Raw genomic sequence first — 20,245 nt, forward strand, 5'->3', positions numbered from 1 at the left:
CTTGATGAACCATCTTGAAGTGGGGGGGAGGGCAGTATTGCAGGTGATATCGAGCAAGTGCCAGCTTGTCATGCGCTTCATATGTTACGAGACTCAAAGCTCCATAATATGGACTTTTGGTCTATGGTTTTTTTTGCTAATGCCAGCACACCAAGAACATGATACCCATACTTGATATTTAGAAACCCAAACATTTCTTAACATCTATTTTTCAAATATCAATTTAAAAGTACTTGGTATGACATGAAATCTTACTTCTCTCTTTATTGAAACAGAGTACAAATGTCTTAATTAAAAAGTCAATTTCGTATTTCTGACACTCATATACATATCAATTGTTGATGCACATATTCGGGCCTATACAAAAGAGGTGCCCTATGCCCAACCTAAAGACTTGAAGCAGATCTCCCATTTTTTCGCAAGCAAGAATGCCCTGAACGAGGAAAGGATTCAGTGAAGACCTTAGAGACTCGACCAACATGGCGAGACTCATTGTCTCAGACGAGTCTAACAGGGCGCAGGAAGAGTCACCCTTGGATGGACACTTACCACCGAGGAGAGTCGATTTGGGTGAGTTTTCGTTTGACTTGCCCAGTTGAAAGATTTACAGAAATGCATCATTTTCTCTAGCTCTCGTGTGGAAATGACTTGTGAGAACTACTTTGTATTACAACTAAAACTGAACTAGTAATGGAAGAATATGAGTGAGCTAACAGGTCCCCTACAGGGCCAAGCTCAGGGCACTCTGTCGACATCATCAGCCCAGCGGCAGCTAGCGACTGTCCTTGGCCTACGATAAACAATGTGCACTCGGCATCTAAAGCTTGCAGTGTTGCAACCAGGTTTTGCTTCGTTTTCACTATCCTCTCTTCATAGAACACTCTCCTATTTTTCTCATGCTTCCCTCTAAAACTATCCAGAAACATCTGGTCTAGGGCCTTCTCGTTCTCGGCGAAAGAATTCAGTTTTGGAGTAGATTTCTGCTGAGATTTCCGAACCCTCGCTGTGTTAGAAGAGACTCGAGGCCTTGCCTGCTCCGGCCGATTGTTAGGTCTTGTAAACAAGAAGTTGACCAGTGTAAAGCTGATGTTGGGATGCTCAGCCAGCCTTCCCCCTAGGGTGACCGCCTCGCGATCACTTGGCCCTCCAAAAAAGAGCCCGAGCACATTGCGGTTGTGGGACATGTGGGCCGCAGACCTCAGCGTGGTGCCCCCGAGGCCCCGATTGATGATTATTCCCACTGGGCATGGTGCATGGCTTATCACCCTCTGATTGAGCTTCCTAATTGCTAAATTCCGCACCTGCATTTTGCCATCAGCTCTATAGAGCATGTGATAGGGAAGAACGATCATGGAGGCGTCCACCTCCTTGGCTCTGCCGCAGATGTCCTCATACATGTTGAAGAAGAAGGAGATGGTGGTGCTGTGCCGCATCGAGAAGGCCACCTTGCTCCTGTATGCCTCGAATGCATCGCTTATCTGCTTCCACTCACCCCCAACCAGCATGTGCGTGATGTCCCGACGGTACAACAGCTGTGCGGCCGTGCGCTCATTGTACTCGATCAGGTGCATGGTGTTGACAGAAAGGGAGAAGGTACCGTGGCCACGGCACGACTCAATGAGGTTGATGGAGCAAGGCACGTCAATGACGTTATGGAGGCACACAAGCAGGTGGAGCTCAGCCCCAATGCTCTGCTCCTCCATTCCTGAGTGTGTGGAGATCATGACATTGGGTTTCTTGTTGACCCGTATTATGCCAAGCAGAGCCAAGGCAGCAACCAACGAGTTGAGGAAGGAGCTGACCATCACAACCTCCACAATCCGGACATCAATCATCTGCACAAATATGACTCCTTAGAAGTGTTTGGAAACTCGGCCAGTTCAACTCAGATCCGGCTGGTCAAATCGGAACTGGGCACCAGCCGATCTGGTTTGGGTGATCCCACCTGGAGTATGTATATATAATCCCAAAAAATAAAATATTTGTTTGTAATTTGTTTTTTTTTTAATGATTTTGTGGTTTTGTCAAAGATTGTAAAGTGTTTTTGGTCATAAATACTTATTTTTACATTTTTCCTCTTTTTTTTTTGGATAATTTCAAAATAAACCTTGGGTCAAATCGATTTTTTTAAATTTTATTTTATTTTTTGGTACGTTTCACCTTTATTTGGATCTTCATTTAATAATGCTTTAAATGTACTTTTTATATTTTTTGTACTTTGTTTATATTATTTATTATTTTAGTAATTTTTGGACTAGCAGAAACCTGCCCGTTTAGGCTAGTTCAATCTGCTCGTTTACTGGTTACCCAGAACTAGCTCTTGGCCATTTCTTATGTTGGTTTGATTTTTTGAACACTGCTCCTTAGTGAATAATGATGAGGAAAATTTATGATCTGACCTCAAAAGGATAAAATATTAGGTCGGGATCTAGATTTTCAAGTATTTTATGCTGAAATCCATCCCCATGCCATTATTATTATTTTTTTTCTAATTTTGCCTCCTAGTCTGTTGTTTGCAACACCAGACCTTTTTTAGTTCAAATTTTTTATTTTTTGGTATGTATTGTTGTCTAATGAATTGGTAGCATATTAGCAGTCAGTCTAATATTATGAACATAGACTATCTTATTCAAAACCCCAATTATGACATGGATTGCCTAAACTTCACTTTAGCACTGTCAAATATCACTAATATCGGACCATGACATACTTCGAAATTTTAAAAGTTTTGAGGAGTCCAATATTTGTAAAACCGCACCTTTGGGCTTACTTAAAACTTTTGCAGGTCACGAGGTCCAAGGTTCAAAAAATCAAACCGCTTACTATGGGGTTGTTTGATGATTGGAACATTAGCATATAGTTTGTTGCTCCAGATATCGGACCGCTCACTATAGCAATATCTCATAGTCGAAAGATCTGACCAACTGATGCATATCAAGAATGGGTCAATTAAAAGTTTATTTTTATTTTTGTTATTTTTACTTTTAAAAGTTATAGTAGTTTTTTTATTATTTTTAATTTATTAGGATCAATTTTTAGTAGGGATTTTTTAGTTTAGCATGATAAAGTTATGATTTTGGAAGGAGTCTGTATTTTATTTTGGAAAGTCAATCTAGTGGTTTGCTTCCTGAAGTCATTATATTTTTTTAGAGTCCGTTGTAGCAAATCTCTTAGCGGTTTGCTTCCTAAGACTGAGGTTGGCAGAGGAATGGCATACTCTTTTATTGAGCATGGATTTTTAGATAGGTTTGTTTCATGATATGTTTAAGATCAAAGTGAGAGGAAGTCGAGACCCATGATGAGGTCTCTGACTCCATTATCACCAAAGGGTAGGGGTTCAAAAATCCCCACTAACTCACCCAAAAAAAAAAAACATGAGGGAAAGATAAGAATGGTGTTTACTTTAGCAAAGCTTCTAAGGAAAAGGAAGAGAAACTAGGGGTAGGATGATAGTACTTAGTTCTTTGCTTTTATCTTTTATCCTACCAAACTGAACTTGCAATATGATTGAGAAGTTGCAAAGGAATTTTCTATGCATAGATGTGACAGAAAAAAGGAGGTTCACCATGTTAAATGGAAGACAGTTTGCATACACAATATTGTAGCTTTTAATATTGCAGGGATGATGAAAGTGGCATGAATAATCTTGGCAGATCCCTCGTCTATCTTAGCTCGGTTCTTCAAGCACAAGTATTTCAAGAACAATTATATAAAGGAGGTCAAGGAGATACAGTGGTATTCCTATGCTAGAAAGTGTATTCTATTGGGTTTATTTTATCTAAAGTATAATGTTCAATGGATTATTGGGGATGGTCAGCTCATAAGTTTTTTGTTAGATCCCTGGTTATCAGGGCAGTCTATATGGGATTCCTCTTGTGGCAATGTACATGAGGATTTTGAAGACTATGTTGGGTGGAAAGTCTCTGATTACATAGAAGGTTCACCTCAGTCTTGGGCTCTTCCTCCACCAACTTCGGCCTCTCTTGTCAGTTTATGGGGTGAGATTGAGAATAATATTATACTTTTACAATCTAAAAAGTGTTTCTTAGTATGGATGCATTCTGCTAATGGTTTGTTTTCGATTAAAGAAGCTTGGCAGTTTATTTAAGATAAAAGATCATCGCAGCCTATTTTTCAAGCTCTTTGGTCTTCCAAATGTCACCTTAGAGCCAAATAACTTTCTTGGTTGGCAATCCATAATAGTTTACGCACTGCATTTTATTGGATCGACATGGTATGAACCTGGATTCCATATGCCCCTTCGATGGGAACAATGATGATTATCTTTGTCGTGTATTGTTTTACTGTGTATTTTCAGTGGGTGTATGGAGATCAGTGGCATGGCGGTGTGGCAAGCAGTTTACCCCTAGTATTTCGGCTCCTGTCATGTTGAGAAGCTAGTTACCATTCTGATTTAAATAAGATGGTCTTCTTAATATTTGGACTTCTATCTTCTTTACAACAATCTGGTTATTATGGGAGGAGTGAAATAGGAGAATCTTTCAATCAAGATTTACAAGAAGGGAACCTATTGTTAAGCAAATCCCTTCTCATATTAAAGAATTGGCAGATGCAAAAAAGTGGGTTTTTCATTTATCAGATAGAGCAATCATTGATAACTTCCCAATCACATGGCATCAGCAGAAACCTCAATCCATTATTTCGATGACATGGTCATTCCCTCAGCCCTAATATTTCAAGTTGAATATTGATGGTGCTTCTGTATATAACTCAGGTTTGGCAAGAGATGGTGGTGTTATTAGAGATAGTAATGTGATTTTATAGATGCTTTTTCTAAGCCATTTGGATATGCCGCTAAAAATAATGCAGAGTTTCATACCCTTGAGAAAGGTATCAACCTGGCCATTCCGATGAATTGCTTTCCTCTACAAGTAGAAAATGATTTATCTTTACTTAGGAATTCCATTCATGATTGTTGTCGAGCCCCATGGAGATTACATACGACTGCAACTGATTGTCGAAGTAATCAAATTGTATATAGTCAATTTCTCATATCTTTTGTGAGGCCAATACGGTAGCCAATGCCTTTGCTAAGAAGGCTTCATTTAGTTCTAGAGCTATTATTTGGTGTTTTCGATAGTCAGACTTTATTTTCTTTATTTTACTTCATGATTTAGTGCAACTGCCCTAATAGGCTTGTAAATTAAGGAACTATTTGTTTTTAATTTTATTAATGGAAAACAGATAAGGGCCTTCTTCCCCACTGACTTACCCCAAAGAAAAAGGATAGGTAGTTTTGTGTTTATCTCTTGTAATTATCTTTTAAATAGGAGGTGGACGTGCAATGTAATAAAAGGAGTTGGACATCCAATGTAAAAATTAGATAGATTTTGGGAATAAAAATATCGATCCTTACATATCCTGTAGAGCGAATGAAAGAGTTTTGCCCATTGTGGGTATTTATTTCCCTCTTGTGCTTATGGGCCCGTAGCGGATGATTCAGATTTGCGCGTTTTGTTTATTCTTCTTGTGACTTTTTTCATGATTTTTATTTCTTTCTCTAAAACGTTGTTGAATTTCTTAGGTGTTAGTCACCGAAAAATTTATATTACATCAGGTGTTGTCAAAGCGTAGTCGATTCTTTTGGATAGTAGTGTTTATTGATAGCCATGATGGTTCGTGGATAAGGTCTATGGTTGAGTATCGGGACTCAATCCATCCGAGGTGAACGAAACCTCAGAGCTATCCGAGAGATAGAGAACAATATTTTGAGAAGGCAAGTAGTGGAGCTGACCCTGCACTTGGTGCAAAATTAGCTTCGGCATACTATAATGATGGTAGTGAGTCGGATGCTATTTTTGAGAACCCATTCCATGCCAACGCTTTGTATGGGGAGCTTCATGGTCGAGAGAGTGATCCACTTCCTCGTGGTTGGGAGTATGATCTAATTAAGTTCGATGAAGAACCAATAGGTCTGGATCTTCAATCAAACTTATCATTCCAAAGATATCTCATCTTTTATGAACATTCTATATATGATGAAGAGCAAGATCACAGGAGAGAAGTTATCCTGTGGAAGCAAGGATATCTAATTTTCTTATCAATGGAGAGATGGAGAAGCAAAAGATCAAGCACATGAAAATATTTAATGAACAGAAAGAGGAGGACCTCAAAGGATAATCAAATTTTGAAATTTGTTTGACAACTAAATCTAGTGCTCAACTAAAAAATGAGTTTATTGTCTGCCCTAAGTAAAAATTTGAGCAATTTCAACAAGTTTATGTCGCTGAAAAATCAACATACAGGGACCCTTTCCTCGAGGGCTTGTGATTTTCAATGCATAGTCGTTATGGTTAACCCACAAGTCTCAGGATCGTGTTTGTAATATTCAGGTCTCTCAAGATCGTGTTTGTAATATTCAGGTCTCTCAAGATCATGTTTGCAATATTCAGGTTGATAAAGGATGCAAAAAAGAAATCATCTTATCGCATTTTAAAAGTAGGGTTTGAGTTTTCTCCAACCAACGAAGAATGATGCGGAGCAAGAATGGACTGATTAGATTTTTATTTTTATTTTTGACATTTTTATTTTTAAAAGTTATGAGAGTTTTATTATTATTATTATTATTATTATTATTATTATTATTATTATTATTATTATTATTATTATTATTATTATTATTATTATTATTATTATTATTTTGAAGTATTTTTCCCATGACGCCCTAGCGGGTTTAGGGTTGTATAGCTTGGGCCGTGTGTGGAACAGGATCACACATAGAATCAGGCCCGAAGTTCAACTTTCCCATGTCTATGCAATTCTGGATGATGTCTCCGGCGGTATAACACTCCTCAGTCTTGTGACCAAGTAACCTATGGTATTGGCAATAATTGGGCTCGTCATCCCTCCCGACTTCGTTCGGCCTTTTCGATGAAGGTAGTTCGATTTTAACCCAAAAAAATAATTAAGTTTTATATATTTTTCATCACATATTTTTTTGCTTGAAATATAGCTACAAAAGAAATTTAATATTCAAATAGTCATAAAAATTTAAAATACATATAAAGGAAAAAATTGAGATAAAAATAAATCGATACATCAATTAACATAAGAATCAAAAATAAAAAATAAGTAATTTTCTACTTCTCAATAGAGAGACCAAAAGAGACATAATCCATTTGAAAACTTGCAAGAGAAAGCTAGAAGAAATAGTAATATAAATAAATAATTTATATGTAATTAGAATAATTAAAATAAAATAATTCAATAAAATAAATAATAATAATAATAATAATAATTATTATTATTATTATTATTATTATTATTATTATTATTATTATTATTATTATTATTATTATTATTATTATTATTATTATTATTATTATTATTATTATTATTATTATTATTATTATTATTACTATTATTATTATTATTATTATTATTATTATTATTATTATTATTATTATTATTATTATTATTATTACTATTATTATTATTATTATTATTATTATTATTATTATTATTATTACTACTACTATTATTATTATTATTATTATTATTATTATTATTATTATTATTATTATTACTATTATTATTATTATTATTATTATTATTATTATTGTTATTATTATTATTATTATTATTATTATTATTATTATTATTATTATTATTATTATTATTATTATTATTATTATTATTATTATTATTATTATTATTATTATTATTATTATTATTATTATTATTATTATTATTATTATTATTATTATTATTATTATTATTATTATTATTATTATTGTTATTATTATTATTATTAGGATCAAGTTTTGGAAATAGGATTTAGTTAGGATCTTTTTAGTTTAGCCTGATAAAGTTATATTTTAGGAAGGTGTCCGTATTCTATTTTGGCAAGTCAATCTAGCGGTTTGCTTCCTAAATATATATTTTTAGAGTCCATTGTAGCAAATCTTGAACCAAATATCTTAGCGGTTCGCTTCCTAAGATTAAGGTTGCTAGAGAAATGGTGTGGTCTTTTGTTGAGCATGGGTTTTTAGATAGGTTTGCTTCACAATGATATGGAAAAATGATTTTCATCAAACTCCAAAATTTATGTAGAGAATTTGATAATTTGATGATGAAAGATAGTAAAGTTGTTCAGAACTTTTTTACTATAGTTGCTGAAATAATAAATCAGATTAGATGTTATGGGGATGATATTCCTAATAAAAAAATTGTTCAAAATTTTTTAAGCTTGCCTACAAAGTTTGATCATGTTGAAGCAACTATAGAAGAATCAAATGACTTATCTAAATTTTCATTACAAGAATTAAGTGGGTCTCTTGAAGTACATGAGCAAAGAAGGAGCAGAATTTCAAATTAGAATATGGAACAAGCTTTTCAGTCAAAAATCACAATTTCAGAAAAAAAAAATATTAAAAAAAAATAAAAGGAGATATTTCAAAATTTTCAAAGAGGTCGTGGAAGACAATTTTTCCAAAGGCCAAGGAAGAGGAAGAAATAATTTCAAAAGCCATAAAAATCCAAATCAAATAGGTAAATCTAAATCTTATTGTATTATTTGCAAAATATCAAGGCATGTATCAAGAGATTGCCGATATAGATGTAAACAATGTAGAAGCCCCAATCATTCTCAAAGAGATTGTTGGTTCAGAAAAATGAAATACAGAAAAGTGAAGTACATTTTTCTGTAAAAAGTAATAATACAGGACATATGCTTTATTCTTGAGTGAATGTTCAACATAATTCACACGATATTTGGTATCTGGATAGTGGTTATAGCAATCACACGACAGGAAATCAGAGTAGTTTTGTTGAGATAGATGAAAAAGTCACTTCTCAAGTTAAGCTATGTGATGGCAAGCCCCAAAATGTTCAAGGAAAATGAGTAATTGTAGAAAACCCAAAAGGAGGTAATCCTAAATTCATTCATGATGTTCTTTATGTTCCCGGCTTAACTCAAAATCTTTTAAGCTTTAGAGAATTGATTAAAAAAGGGTATTCAGTCAATTTCAATGGAGATGAATGTGTGATTTTTTATAAGAAGAATAAACAAACTATAGCCAAAGTAAAAATGACCCCAAAAAAGGTTTTTCCTATGGTCTGGCCATCATATCAAAAGTATGCCTTATGTTTAGGGATTATTGCTTATTTGTGGCATTTAAGATTTGGGCATTTAAAAGTTTGAAATTGATGAATCAAAAAGGTATGGTAATTGAACTGCCATCAATAAATGAAGAAACAAAATTATGTGAAGAGTGTATCTATGGAAAATTGCATAGAATTCCATTTTCAGGTCGTCTTGGAGAGCAAGAGCTCCATTGGAACTAGTTCATGCAAACATATGTGGAACGAGTCAAACAGAAACTTTTAGTAGGAAAAAATATTTTTTCTTTTAATTGTTGATGATTACAAAAGAATAATGTGGGTATATTTCTTGGCTCCAAAATCAAAAGCATTTTCAATTTTTTCTTAATTTAAAGCTAATGCAGAAAAGCAATGTGGTTTTCCATTAAAAGCCCTCAGAACAGTCTGAGGAGCGGAATTCACATCGAAAGAATTTTGGAATTTTTGCAAAAATAATGGAATTAAAAGAGAGTTGACAGCAGCATATACTCCACAACAAAATGAAGTAGCAAAGAGAAGAAACAGAACAATAGTCTAAATAGAGTATGTTGAAAGGTAAGAATCTTCCTAATAAATTATGGGTTGAAGCTGTTTATAATGTTATTTATATTCTAAACAAATCTCCTACTAAATCTCTGCAAAACAAAACATTGTTTGAGGCCTAATATAAGAGAAGACCAATATTACCAATTTTCAATGTTTTTGACTGTATTGCTTATAGGAAAAGTACATCTCAAAATAGATAGAAGTTTGATGAAAAAGGTGAAAAATATATCTTCATTGGATATAGTGAAGTTTGGAAAGCCTATCATCTTCAATCCAAAAACAAATAAATTGGTACTTTCTAGAGATGTTCTCTTTGATGGGAAAAGTGACAGGAATGAAAATTCTAGCAAAAAACTCAAAAAATTTAGAAATTGATGATTCAAATAGAAGTTCAAATCCAAGGCCTTCAAGTCCAAGACAAGAAATTCTAAGTTCAAGTTCCTTAGATTCAAAGGCGCCTCCCAGAAAAGTAAGGTCTCTTTCAAATATTTATGAATCATGTGATGTTACATTCTTTTCTAGTGAATCACAAAATTTTGAAGAAGCAGCTAAAGAGAAAATTGGGTAAATTCCATGAAAGAAGAAATTTATTTTCTAGTGAATCACAAAATTTTGAAAAAGCAGCAAAAGAGAAAATTTGGATAAATACCATGAATGAGGAAATTTATGTCATAAAAAAAAAATACATGGGAATTAGTAGATCACCCAAAATGGAAAGAAATAATTGAATTGAAATGGATTTACAAAAAAAAAATTGAAGATGGTTCCATTCAAAAACACAATGCTCGACTAGTGGCAAAATATTATTTACAGCAACCTGGAATAGATTTTAATGAAACTTTTGGCCTTGTTGTCGGAGTGAAAAGCATTCGAACTATTTTGACCATATCTGCCAAATTAAAAATTCCAGTTTTTCAGTTGGATGTAAAGTCTGCTTTTCTGAATGGGGAACTTGAAGAATACGTATATGTTGAACAACCATTAGGTTTTATTGTAAAAGGAAATAATTATAAACTAAAAAAGGCATTATATCCGCTAAAACAAGCTCCAAGAGCTTTGAATAGCAAACTTGATAAATATTTTCAAAAAAATGGACTTGAAATGAGCCCAAGTGAACCTTCATTTTATATAAAATGATGAAGTGAAATTTCATACAATAATTGTATGCCTTTATGTGGATGACTTGATATATGCTGGTACAAACCAAAAAATGGTGGAAGAGAAAACCATGATGAAAGAATATGAAATGACTGATTTAGGAATCATGAAACATTAGTCTGGAAAAATTTTTATCTCTTAAGAAAAATATATTAAAGATCTGTTGAAGAAATTTAGAATATCAAATTGCAAGTCAGTGAATACTCCAATGGCATTGAATGAAAAACTGTCAAAATACGACGGTGCATAAAATGTTGATGCAACGATTTATCAAAGCTTCGTTGGATCTTTAATTTATTGGACTAACACAAGGTCAGACATTGTGCATGCAGTCAGTATTTGCTCTAGGTTTATGAATGAACCAAGTAAAGTGCATTTTGCAGTAGCAAAAGGGCTTTGAGATATATCCAAGGAACAAAGAAGCAATGTATCAAATATATTTATGAAAATGATACTAATCTTGTTAGATTTTCTAATAGTGATTAAGTAGGTTTTATTGATGATTGGAAAAGTACTTCCGGCTATATGTTCTGCCTAGAAATAAAAGTGATATCGTGGTCATCAAGAACACAAAATATTGTGGCTCTATAATCAGCAGAAGCTGAATATATCTCAGCAACAAGTGCAACATTTAATATTGTTTGGGTCAAAGAATTTTATCAGACTTGCAGCAAAAGCAAAATTACCCTATACCATTTTTTTGTAAAAACATGTCAGCAATTGCCATGAAAAAAAAAATCCAGTCTTTTACAGCCTATCAAAGTATATTGAAATTCGACATCATGTCATCCGGGAACTAATAGAAAAAAAGAGGAATGGAGCCAAATATCATCAACACTAATTACTAGCTTGCAGACATCTTCACGAAGACATTTTCAACTGACAAATTTGTCATGTTTAGAGATATGATGAGAGCGACAAATGAATGGAGGATGTTAAAATTTTAATTTGTCATATGTCATCATGACATCATCATTTCATTCTCTCTCTACTATTCTTCACTTACTAGAAAAAGAAAACAACAAAGGCGGTGATGAAAGTAGAAGCTTCAAATGGCGGTACTTGTATTTACTTGGTGATGAAGTGAAGTGATGGACAAATGAACATCATAAAAAACCGTCTAGTATGGCTGTGGGAAAATGCTATGAGTTAAATGACGGTGTAAATTGGCAGTCACAAAAGGCTATAAAATGGGGCGCACATCTGAAAATCCAAAGATATATAAAAAAACTCAAAAGAATACGTGTGGTCCTCAAGACCATACTAATTTATTGTAAACCTTATTATTTTGTATTTCAATTCATATTGCTTCCTCTTCACTTCTACTATCATTATTTGCTATTTTTTTAATAAATTTTAGTATCAACACTTCAACAAATTTCCAACACTTACTACTATGGATCACGCTCAGAGGCTGAACTTCTAGCTTCCTTTCGTGGTGTGTCACTCATATTGATGTTGATCAAAATTTGGATGCTGTAAATTTTAATTTTATTTTTTAGAGATTGGGTAGACTTTTTATTTTATTTTTATTAGAGTTAATTATTTTTTTAGAAATAGGATTGGTATGAGTTTTTTTAGTTTAATTGATAAAGTTTGTTTTTTATGAGTTGGCTTATGAAGGTTGAGTTCTATTTTGTGGTCCGTATTTTATTAGGAAAGTAGAGTCATCTTTTTCCTTTTGGAGTCTTGTTTTAAAAGCAAATAAGAGATGAGATCGTCGTTTGTGGTAGGAGTGGGCATAGGAGATCACGTTTAGGAAAACTTATCTCTCGTATTAGTTGGGACTTCAAGGTGTTTGTATTTAGTTTTTAGGAAATACATTTTGTTTCCTATTTTAAAAGGGGTGTTATCTTTTTGTGTTGGGTTGAAAGGGAAAATAATGAGTCACATAGGTAGAAAGGACGAAGTTGAAAATTATAGTTGTGTTTTAGGAAGTTGGATGGAAGAATATGGAAAGAATCTAGAGGTAGATTTATTTTTGTAAATTATCATATTTGGTTTTAGTAGGGAGATATATTAGGGATTATCTTTTAAGAGCCACGTGATATTTATGTTTTAAATGTATAAAAGAATGAGCCACACACCATGCAATGGGAGATGGGAATTTTATGAAATAAAGAAAGTTTTCTTTAGAGAGAGATCCTTTGTGGGTGTTGTTTTTTCTTTTGAGTTTGGTTCGTGCCGAAATACTCGTATCCGCACATTTTGTTCTTTCTTCTTGTGATTTCCTTCACAATTTTTATTTCTCTCTCTTAAACGCAATTATTTTGGCAGGGTGGTATTCACCGATAAATTTTATGCATCAGGTGGTATCAAAGCATAGTCAATTCTTGTGGATCGTTGTGTTTGTTGATTGGCTTCATGGCTCATGGACAAGGTCTTTGGTCGGGCATCGAGACTCATCCCATCCAGCAAGAACGAAACCTCTGAGATCTCTAAGAGCTTGAGATCAAAATTTTGAGAAGGCACGTAGAGGTACTATGGCGCAAAAACTAGCTTCAACATACTATGATGACGGTAGTGAGTCGAATGTAATTTTCGAGAACCCGTTCTATACCAACACTTTGTGTTGGGAGCCTCATGGTCATGAGAATGATCTATTTCCTCATGGTCGGGAGATTGATCTACCTAAGTTTGACGAAGAACCAGTTGCAAATGAAGAACGTGTAGTTTTGGATCTTCAATTAAAATCATCATTCTTAGATGTCACAGGTTACGCAATCTTTGATGAAGTTCTTGTTTTTTTATAAAAAACAAGATATTGGAGAGGTGGAACTCAAGATGTTGACTTGAACCCGGAGGAGATTGAGCCTTTGGAGATGTATAATAAAGAAACATAAGCAAATGTGATGTGTCCTAACGTGAAGTTTGAGCAATTTTAGCAAGTTGATGTGGTTGGAAAATCAACATACAACGACCCTTTCCTCAAAGATTTTTTAATTTCAATGCACAATGATTGCATCGTTTTAATTAGCGTAGAAACCCACAGGTCACAATATCATGTTTGTAATCTTCGAGTTAAAGGTCGGGTTCAAAAAAGATATAATGAAAATTTGATTTTATCATATTTTAAAAATCGATGACGAGTTTTCAGTCACCAGGGAAGAATGATGCATATCAAAATTTGGATTCTGTAAATTTAATTTTATTTTTATTAATTTTATTTTTTAGAGATTGAGTAAACTTTTTATTTTATTTTTATTACAGATAATTGTTTTTTAGAAATAAGATTACTATGAGGTTTTGTAGTTTAGTTGATAAAGTTTGTTTTTTATGAGATGTCTTAGGAAGGTTGAGTTCTATTTTGTGGTTCCTATTTTCTTAGGAAAGTAGAGTCATTCATTTTTCTTTTGGAGTCTTGTTTTAAAAGGAAATAAGAGATGAGATCGTTTTTTGTAGGACTCCGGATATGAGGTCATGTTTAGGAAAGTTTATCTCTCCTGTTAATTGGGGGTACAAGCTGTTTAGGAAATATCTTTTGTTTCCTATTTTAACTGGGGTGTTATCTTTTTGTGTTAGGTTGAAAGGGAAAATAATGAGTCACGTAGGTGGGAACTTGGTTAATTATGTTTTAGTAGGGAGATATATTAGGGATTATGTTTTAATTATGTTTTAGTAGGGAGATATATTAAGGATTATCTTTTGAGAGTCACTTGAGATTGAAGTTTTAAATGTAGAAAATGAGGCATGCACCATGTAATGGGAGATGGGAATTTTATGAAATAAAGAAAGTTTTTTTTAAAGAGAGAGAGGCCCTTTGTGGGGTTGTTTCTTCTCTTGAGTTTAGTCCATGCCTGAATATCCATATTCGTATGTTCTATTTCTCTCTTAAACGCGGTTATTTTGCCGGGGTGGTATTCGTTGGTAAATTTTATACACATAGTCACATATGGCGCAGGTATCTGGTCGGAATTGTACTCACATATGACTGTTTATCGGTTGCATTAGTGACCGGAGCCTTTCTTAATGGCACAACTATGTTTGGCTTACCTCTTAGATAACTGGGTATTGTTACTCTATTTATGACATTGTTAAGTTACTCTTATGAATTAAAATGTGATGTCATGTTAGTGAAAACGACGTTATTTTTCCGTATGATAGAAGTACTTTCCCGTTTAGAATAGCAATCTTCTTCACAACTAAAATCACCAAATGAGTGCTTGGATTGCCAAAAAAACTATAGTATTGCGCACGATTCTATCAAGTTATTAGCTTTTGAGGAAAAAGTTAGCATAAACACATAAGAACATGCTTTTCTAGGTTTGAAAGATCAACACAAGAGGAAAACAATTTATGCTTGTGAGATCATCAGAAAAGAACTATGTCAAGGAAGAGAGAGAAAGAGGGGACTTACTCTTTGCTCCACGGTCACTGCGAAAAATATCAGGTCAGGAAAGGACCTAACATTGAGGAGGAAACCTAAGATGAGGCCGTCGTGCAGTGGAGTCTTGTACACCCACGCCATGCCCAGAGAGATCGCCAGCTTTGCTGTTGTAGACAAGATCACCGTAATGAATACTGGCAAAACTGCAAGCGGCTCTATCGGTCCTGCCCATGAGACATGGGTCATGAATGTAATATACATAGGCAAACAAACAAAGCGCGCCGGGTAGTAGAGCCGGTCCACGAGCGATGTCACCACGCCCCCCTCCCTCGGCACCATAATCCCCAACATGAAGCTCGCCACCATGCCGTTGTATCCCACCACCTCCCCCATGGCCGTGTATGCCAACATGATCCCCATCACCACCATCAGTTGTGCGTCGCTGCCCCTGTCTTGCATCACATGGCACATCAAACGGCCGACGAAGAAGTAGGCCAGCACCGGGTAGGCCAGTGCTATCAAGGGCTCCAATGGGCTCTCCATCATTGAGGCCCCAGAGAGGACAGGCAATAGAGTCATCAGGGCCATTACTGTGATGCAGGCAACATCGTTGAGTACTGCCACCCAGACGCCAAGCTTCCCAACCTCGGTGCTGCCCAGCTTCATCTCAGTGGCCTGTCGGACCAATGCCGGAGAACCTGTGATGGTGAAGAAGAGCGATAGTACAAAGCGGAAGTGGCCACGGCTGGTCCGGGGATCAATCATGTTGTATAACATGTCCGATGTGGCAGTACCTAATGCGGCCGAAAGGGTCACAATGCCCAGTATGTTGAGCCAGGCTCGATGCCCATGGATCCAGATGAGTGATGGGTCCATCTCAAGACCACAGAGAAACGCAACCAGGAGGCCACCAGTGGACGAAAATCCTACCAGTGTGTTCACACCCTCTGGGGAAAAGAGCACCGCCTTCACCCAGCTGATACGACCCAGAAAGAATGGACCTACGACAATTGCAGCCTGCACCCACACAAACACGAGCAACAACAAAAGAGTATGAGACCGCAATTCCGCTTAACTGCTCCATTCATCAAAGATGGGGCAGTCGAAAACTGACGAGGAGCTCGGCGGTGTACTGAGGGAGGCGAATGAGCCTGAGGATCATGTGCCAAAGGCGGACAAGGACCATGAGAGCGCACAACTGCACGAACAGGATGTAGAGCTTCCGTTCGGCCACCCCTTCTACAGAGGAGAAGATGTTGGCAGGGCAGCCGCAGGCCAAGGAGTTTTCTGCAGTCGGGGCCATGGCTCCGGGCGCCTCCGTTCGCGGTGGTGAGAAGCATCATGGGTTGGGTTCGAGCTGAGCGGTGGTGCGGAGACTAATTGGGGTGGTTGTTGACGGGTTGAACGTGTTTTTCGGGTTGGGGCTCACCACCAGCTGTTTACATTCCATACCAAGCTTTGACCCAACCTACTCGCTGCTTACATGCCGCCCGCTCTCCATGGTATCTAAACTTTTTAGCGACATCTTCTTTTTTTGGGCGTGATTATTTTGGGCTTAAAATATATTTTGAAACGAAAAAAGAAATTTCTTTTTTTGAAAATGGAAATTTTTATTATGAAACGTTTAAATAAGTGGGAAAGGGGCTTGGGCCCTAGAGTAGTACCCCCTCTCAATTACCCGAAAAAAAAAAAAAAATTTAAATGAGTTATAGGTAATGTGTTTGATAACTTGTTAGAATGCTACAAAACTAGTTATCGATACTAATAACAAATATATATTAACAACATAAATATAAATATATAATATATAACATAATATAATGTCTTTTATATATTTTTTTGGGGAGGATGTGAAAAAACTAAGTTTAATGGTTTCAATAATTTTTCCTTTAATCTATATTTTTTTTTTGAGAAAATAACATCTAGCCCCCTAGCAAAAAATTCATCCTATTAGACCCTCGGATTCACCAGAATCTCATGTACTCCCTCAAGTCTAAAACTTTGGGATGGTTAGCTTCCAAATTTTTTTTTCAAATTTAATCTTTTTGTTTTATAAAATACCAAACTCATCCATTAGTCAACTCCCTCCCCTTTCTTTTCCATTGCCCTTTCCATTGCCCGAAGCTTCTTTTGCTGCATACAACTTATATATTCTCCATATCTAACTATCCATTCTGAATGGATGGCTGAAATGGCCACAATCACAATGTTATGTCTCTACACTATTTTAACAAATTATTTTGACACCAAATTTTGGGGATCCACTTCTCTATTAAACGCGAACTTACAAAAATTATAAAAAAAAATATTCCCAATAAAATAAAATATCCAAATATCCCTTAAAGTTTTAAGTGGTATTTTGGTTATTAAATTTTATCAAAAAATTATTTTTAATATTTTTTTAGATACGCCCCATTGAGAAGATAGCAAGTACCAAATTTCATTTTCATATAATTTGTATAAAAAAAAAAACTAAAAATAAAACTCTGAGGCATCAGATATATCAAACGATCAATAGCTCACTTGAGCTAAATTGGATTGCTGGATGGAGGGGGAAATATATATCTTTAATGTTGTAGGGGAAGTATAAAAACTTTTTCCATTACATATGGGAACCCACTCTACAAATTTAGAATTTAAAAGAAACCGATTTTTTCTATAAGGTCTCATTTGGGAACATGGAGTTTGGGGGATGTACTTTTATTATTTTGTATAATATTGAAATCCACCATTTGGTTTGCTCAGTGGCTACGATATTAAAATTCCATGAAAAAATCTTTAAAATTACCTAACTTTTCTACTATTTCAATTCCACTCCAAAACTTGTTTTTTTGAATTTTCAAGGCCCAATGATTCCATTTGTTAAGGCACATTTGGTAAGAATGAAAATTTTAGAGAGAGAAAGTACCTAAAAAATTATAAAAAGAGAAGCTCTCTCAAAAAAACCTTATAGAAAGAGCCGCATATCCAAGTTGTTACTAGATTTTAACTGTCAGAGGCTTGACACATGTCTAAGGGGCGTCAGCGCCATTGGCAATGGTGCCAGACCCTTCTCTCTCTATTCGAGTTGCTTTTGTGTCTTCCATCATGTGCCACCATTCAAAGCAGCTCCAGCTGTTTGAGAGTACTTCTAACGGACTAACCCCTGGGTAGAATAATAGAGTACCAATCACACGTGTGGACAATGGAATTCCGCACCAATAAACCTAACTTTTGAGCAATCTTGAAAGGTATCCCCATGGCCCCAAAAAACTTGAAAGGGTGGCATTTGATGCTTTAAGAGTGCCCGTTAAGTTTTGTCCCAATCTAAAAAGGATAAAGTAGATCAAGACGAAATTTATATTTCACAGTGCCACTCTCTCTCGTCCTGAAAGTTACCTCAAAACTAGAGTTATACTACCAAGGTATCAGATGAGCACCATACTACTATCATTGGATTCGAAAGGCCCAAAAACCCCCGAATACCAATCTTCAGCTCATTTGGATACTCAAAATTTTCATCCAATGTTACCTCATAACCTCACAACCAGGTCCATTGCGACCATGACTCGAAGGGCTTTGATTTGAGATATGATTTGCACGAGATTGAGGTCAAGAATAAACCTTATTTTTGCTCGCAAGAAGTAATGATTTTCCATCACCAGAATTCTATCTTCTGACGACCTCTTAAATTACAAATGTGATCAAATGAGCACCAAATCAAGGGGTTTTCATTGCAAAATGATCACAACGACCTCTCATTCGATTTGTGATGAAGAAAGTGATCGAAAATACGGCGAAACAAGCAAGATCGAAAGGAAAAAAAAAAAATCAAGAATATGGATTTGGTCAGATTTTGGGATCAACCTCAAACGTTAGGCCTAAGCTCAATAATGGATATCAAATCGATCTTCTCGAGGAGCCTGATACTTTCATAGTGTTAATTCACTCGGAAGTTCGCTGGAAAGCACAAAAAACTGCCCCAAACCATTGGGAAGGCAAGAGGCCCATTTTGAGGGATGTTCCTTATTATGCGTCATTTTTGACATACTTGTATCCCTGGGGAGAATAAGGAGAAAGTTAGTAGTAACCTGGTCCCGTTGGTGCCCAAGACGCCGCCAGACCATGGGAACATTGTAGCAATAAGCCTAAAGTTGGGTGACCTTCGAATAAATGTCAAAATGGCCTAAAATTTCATGAGAATGTAGGTTTAGATACCCTAAGGACACCCACAAAGTTTCGTCGCGTTCTAACGAGTTTTAATATGATCAGGAGGAAACTTGGTTATCAAATCTAGTTCTTGTCATGCTAAAAATTGACCATTTAACTATAGCCCTATTTTCTGAGTCTCAAAACAATATCATACTACCGCCATTGGATCCAGAATGTTGAAAAAACCCCAGGTACCGAATTTTGGCTAAATCGAACCCTCCAGGATATTCTGGGCCTAACCATAAAAAGGTGGGTTTTACACTATTACGGTGCAGCCTTGGTGAATAAGTTGATTTTCAGCTCATAACTCGCTCGTTTTGAGTCCAATTAAGCTCAAATTTGGACACAAGCTAGATCTCGATGATCCGCTCTTTTTGACATATGGCATTCATCATGGAGAGGCCAGAAACAAGAAAATTTCTAGAGAGAAGATGGGCTCGAAACATGAAATTTTAGAATTTAAAAAGAAGAATGTCCAATTCTTTGAGAGGCCATAGGTCAAGATCTCGATGTCGGATCGTCGCAAGTATGGGTCTGTTGCGAGGGTGCTTCGAAGATCTACAGTTTGATATAGTTTTTGTGAATGATTAGAGGCCAAACAATACGAACTCTCCTCTCTTCTCTCTCTTCTTTTTATCTTTCTCTCTCTTCTTTTTCTCTCTTCTTTATTCTCTCTTCTTTTGCTCTCTTCTTTATTCTCTCTTCTTTCTCCCTTTCTCTCTCTTCTTCTTTCTTCTCTCCCTTCTTTCTCTCTTTCTTTCTTCCTCTCTCTCTCTCCTTGCTTGGACCCAGGGCAGGTACGATCCCTCACCCTCCTCCTCTCTCTTTTTTTCTCTCTCCCTCCCTTTCTTTATCTCATCCAGAACCAACCTAGGGCGGGCCCGACATTCCCTTCCCTCTCTTCTCTTATTTATCTCCCTT

At 35.6% G+C, this 20,245-nt stretch overlaps 1 protein-coding gene across 1 annotated transcript; it reads right to left on the reverse strand.

The window, feature by feature from the left end:
- Positions 1 to 239: 239 nt before the first annotated feature.
- LOC18448844 (cation/H(+) antiporter 19) lies at positions 240 to 16,625 on the reverse strand. Its single transcript, XM_006858899.4, has 3 exons — positions 16,248 to 16,625; positions 15,164 to 16,150; positions 240 to 1,835 (listed from the first exon to the last, which is right to left on the reverse strand). The coding sequence occupies exons 1-3, from the start codon at positions 16,434 to 16,436 to the stop codon at positions 627 to 629; spliced, it is 2,385 nt and encodes a 794-aa protein (XP_006858961.2). The 5' UTR covers positions 16,437 to 16,625; the 3' UTR covers positions 240 to 626.
- Positions 16,626 to 20,245: the final 3,620 nt, after the last annotated feature.

Source organism: Amborella trichopoda, chromosome 3 (assembly GCF_054954075.1).
Source record: "Amborella trichopoda isolate Santa Cruz 75 chromosome 3, AtrichopodaSantaCruz75HAP2 v2.0, whole genome shotgun sequence".
Lineage (NCBI taxonomy): Eukaryota > Viridiplantae > Streptophyta > Magnoliopsida > Amborellales > Amborellaceae > Amborella > Amborella trichopoda.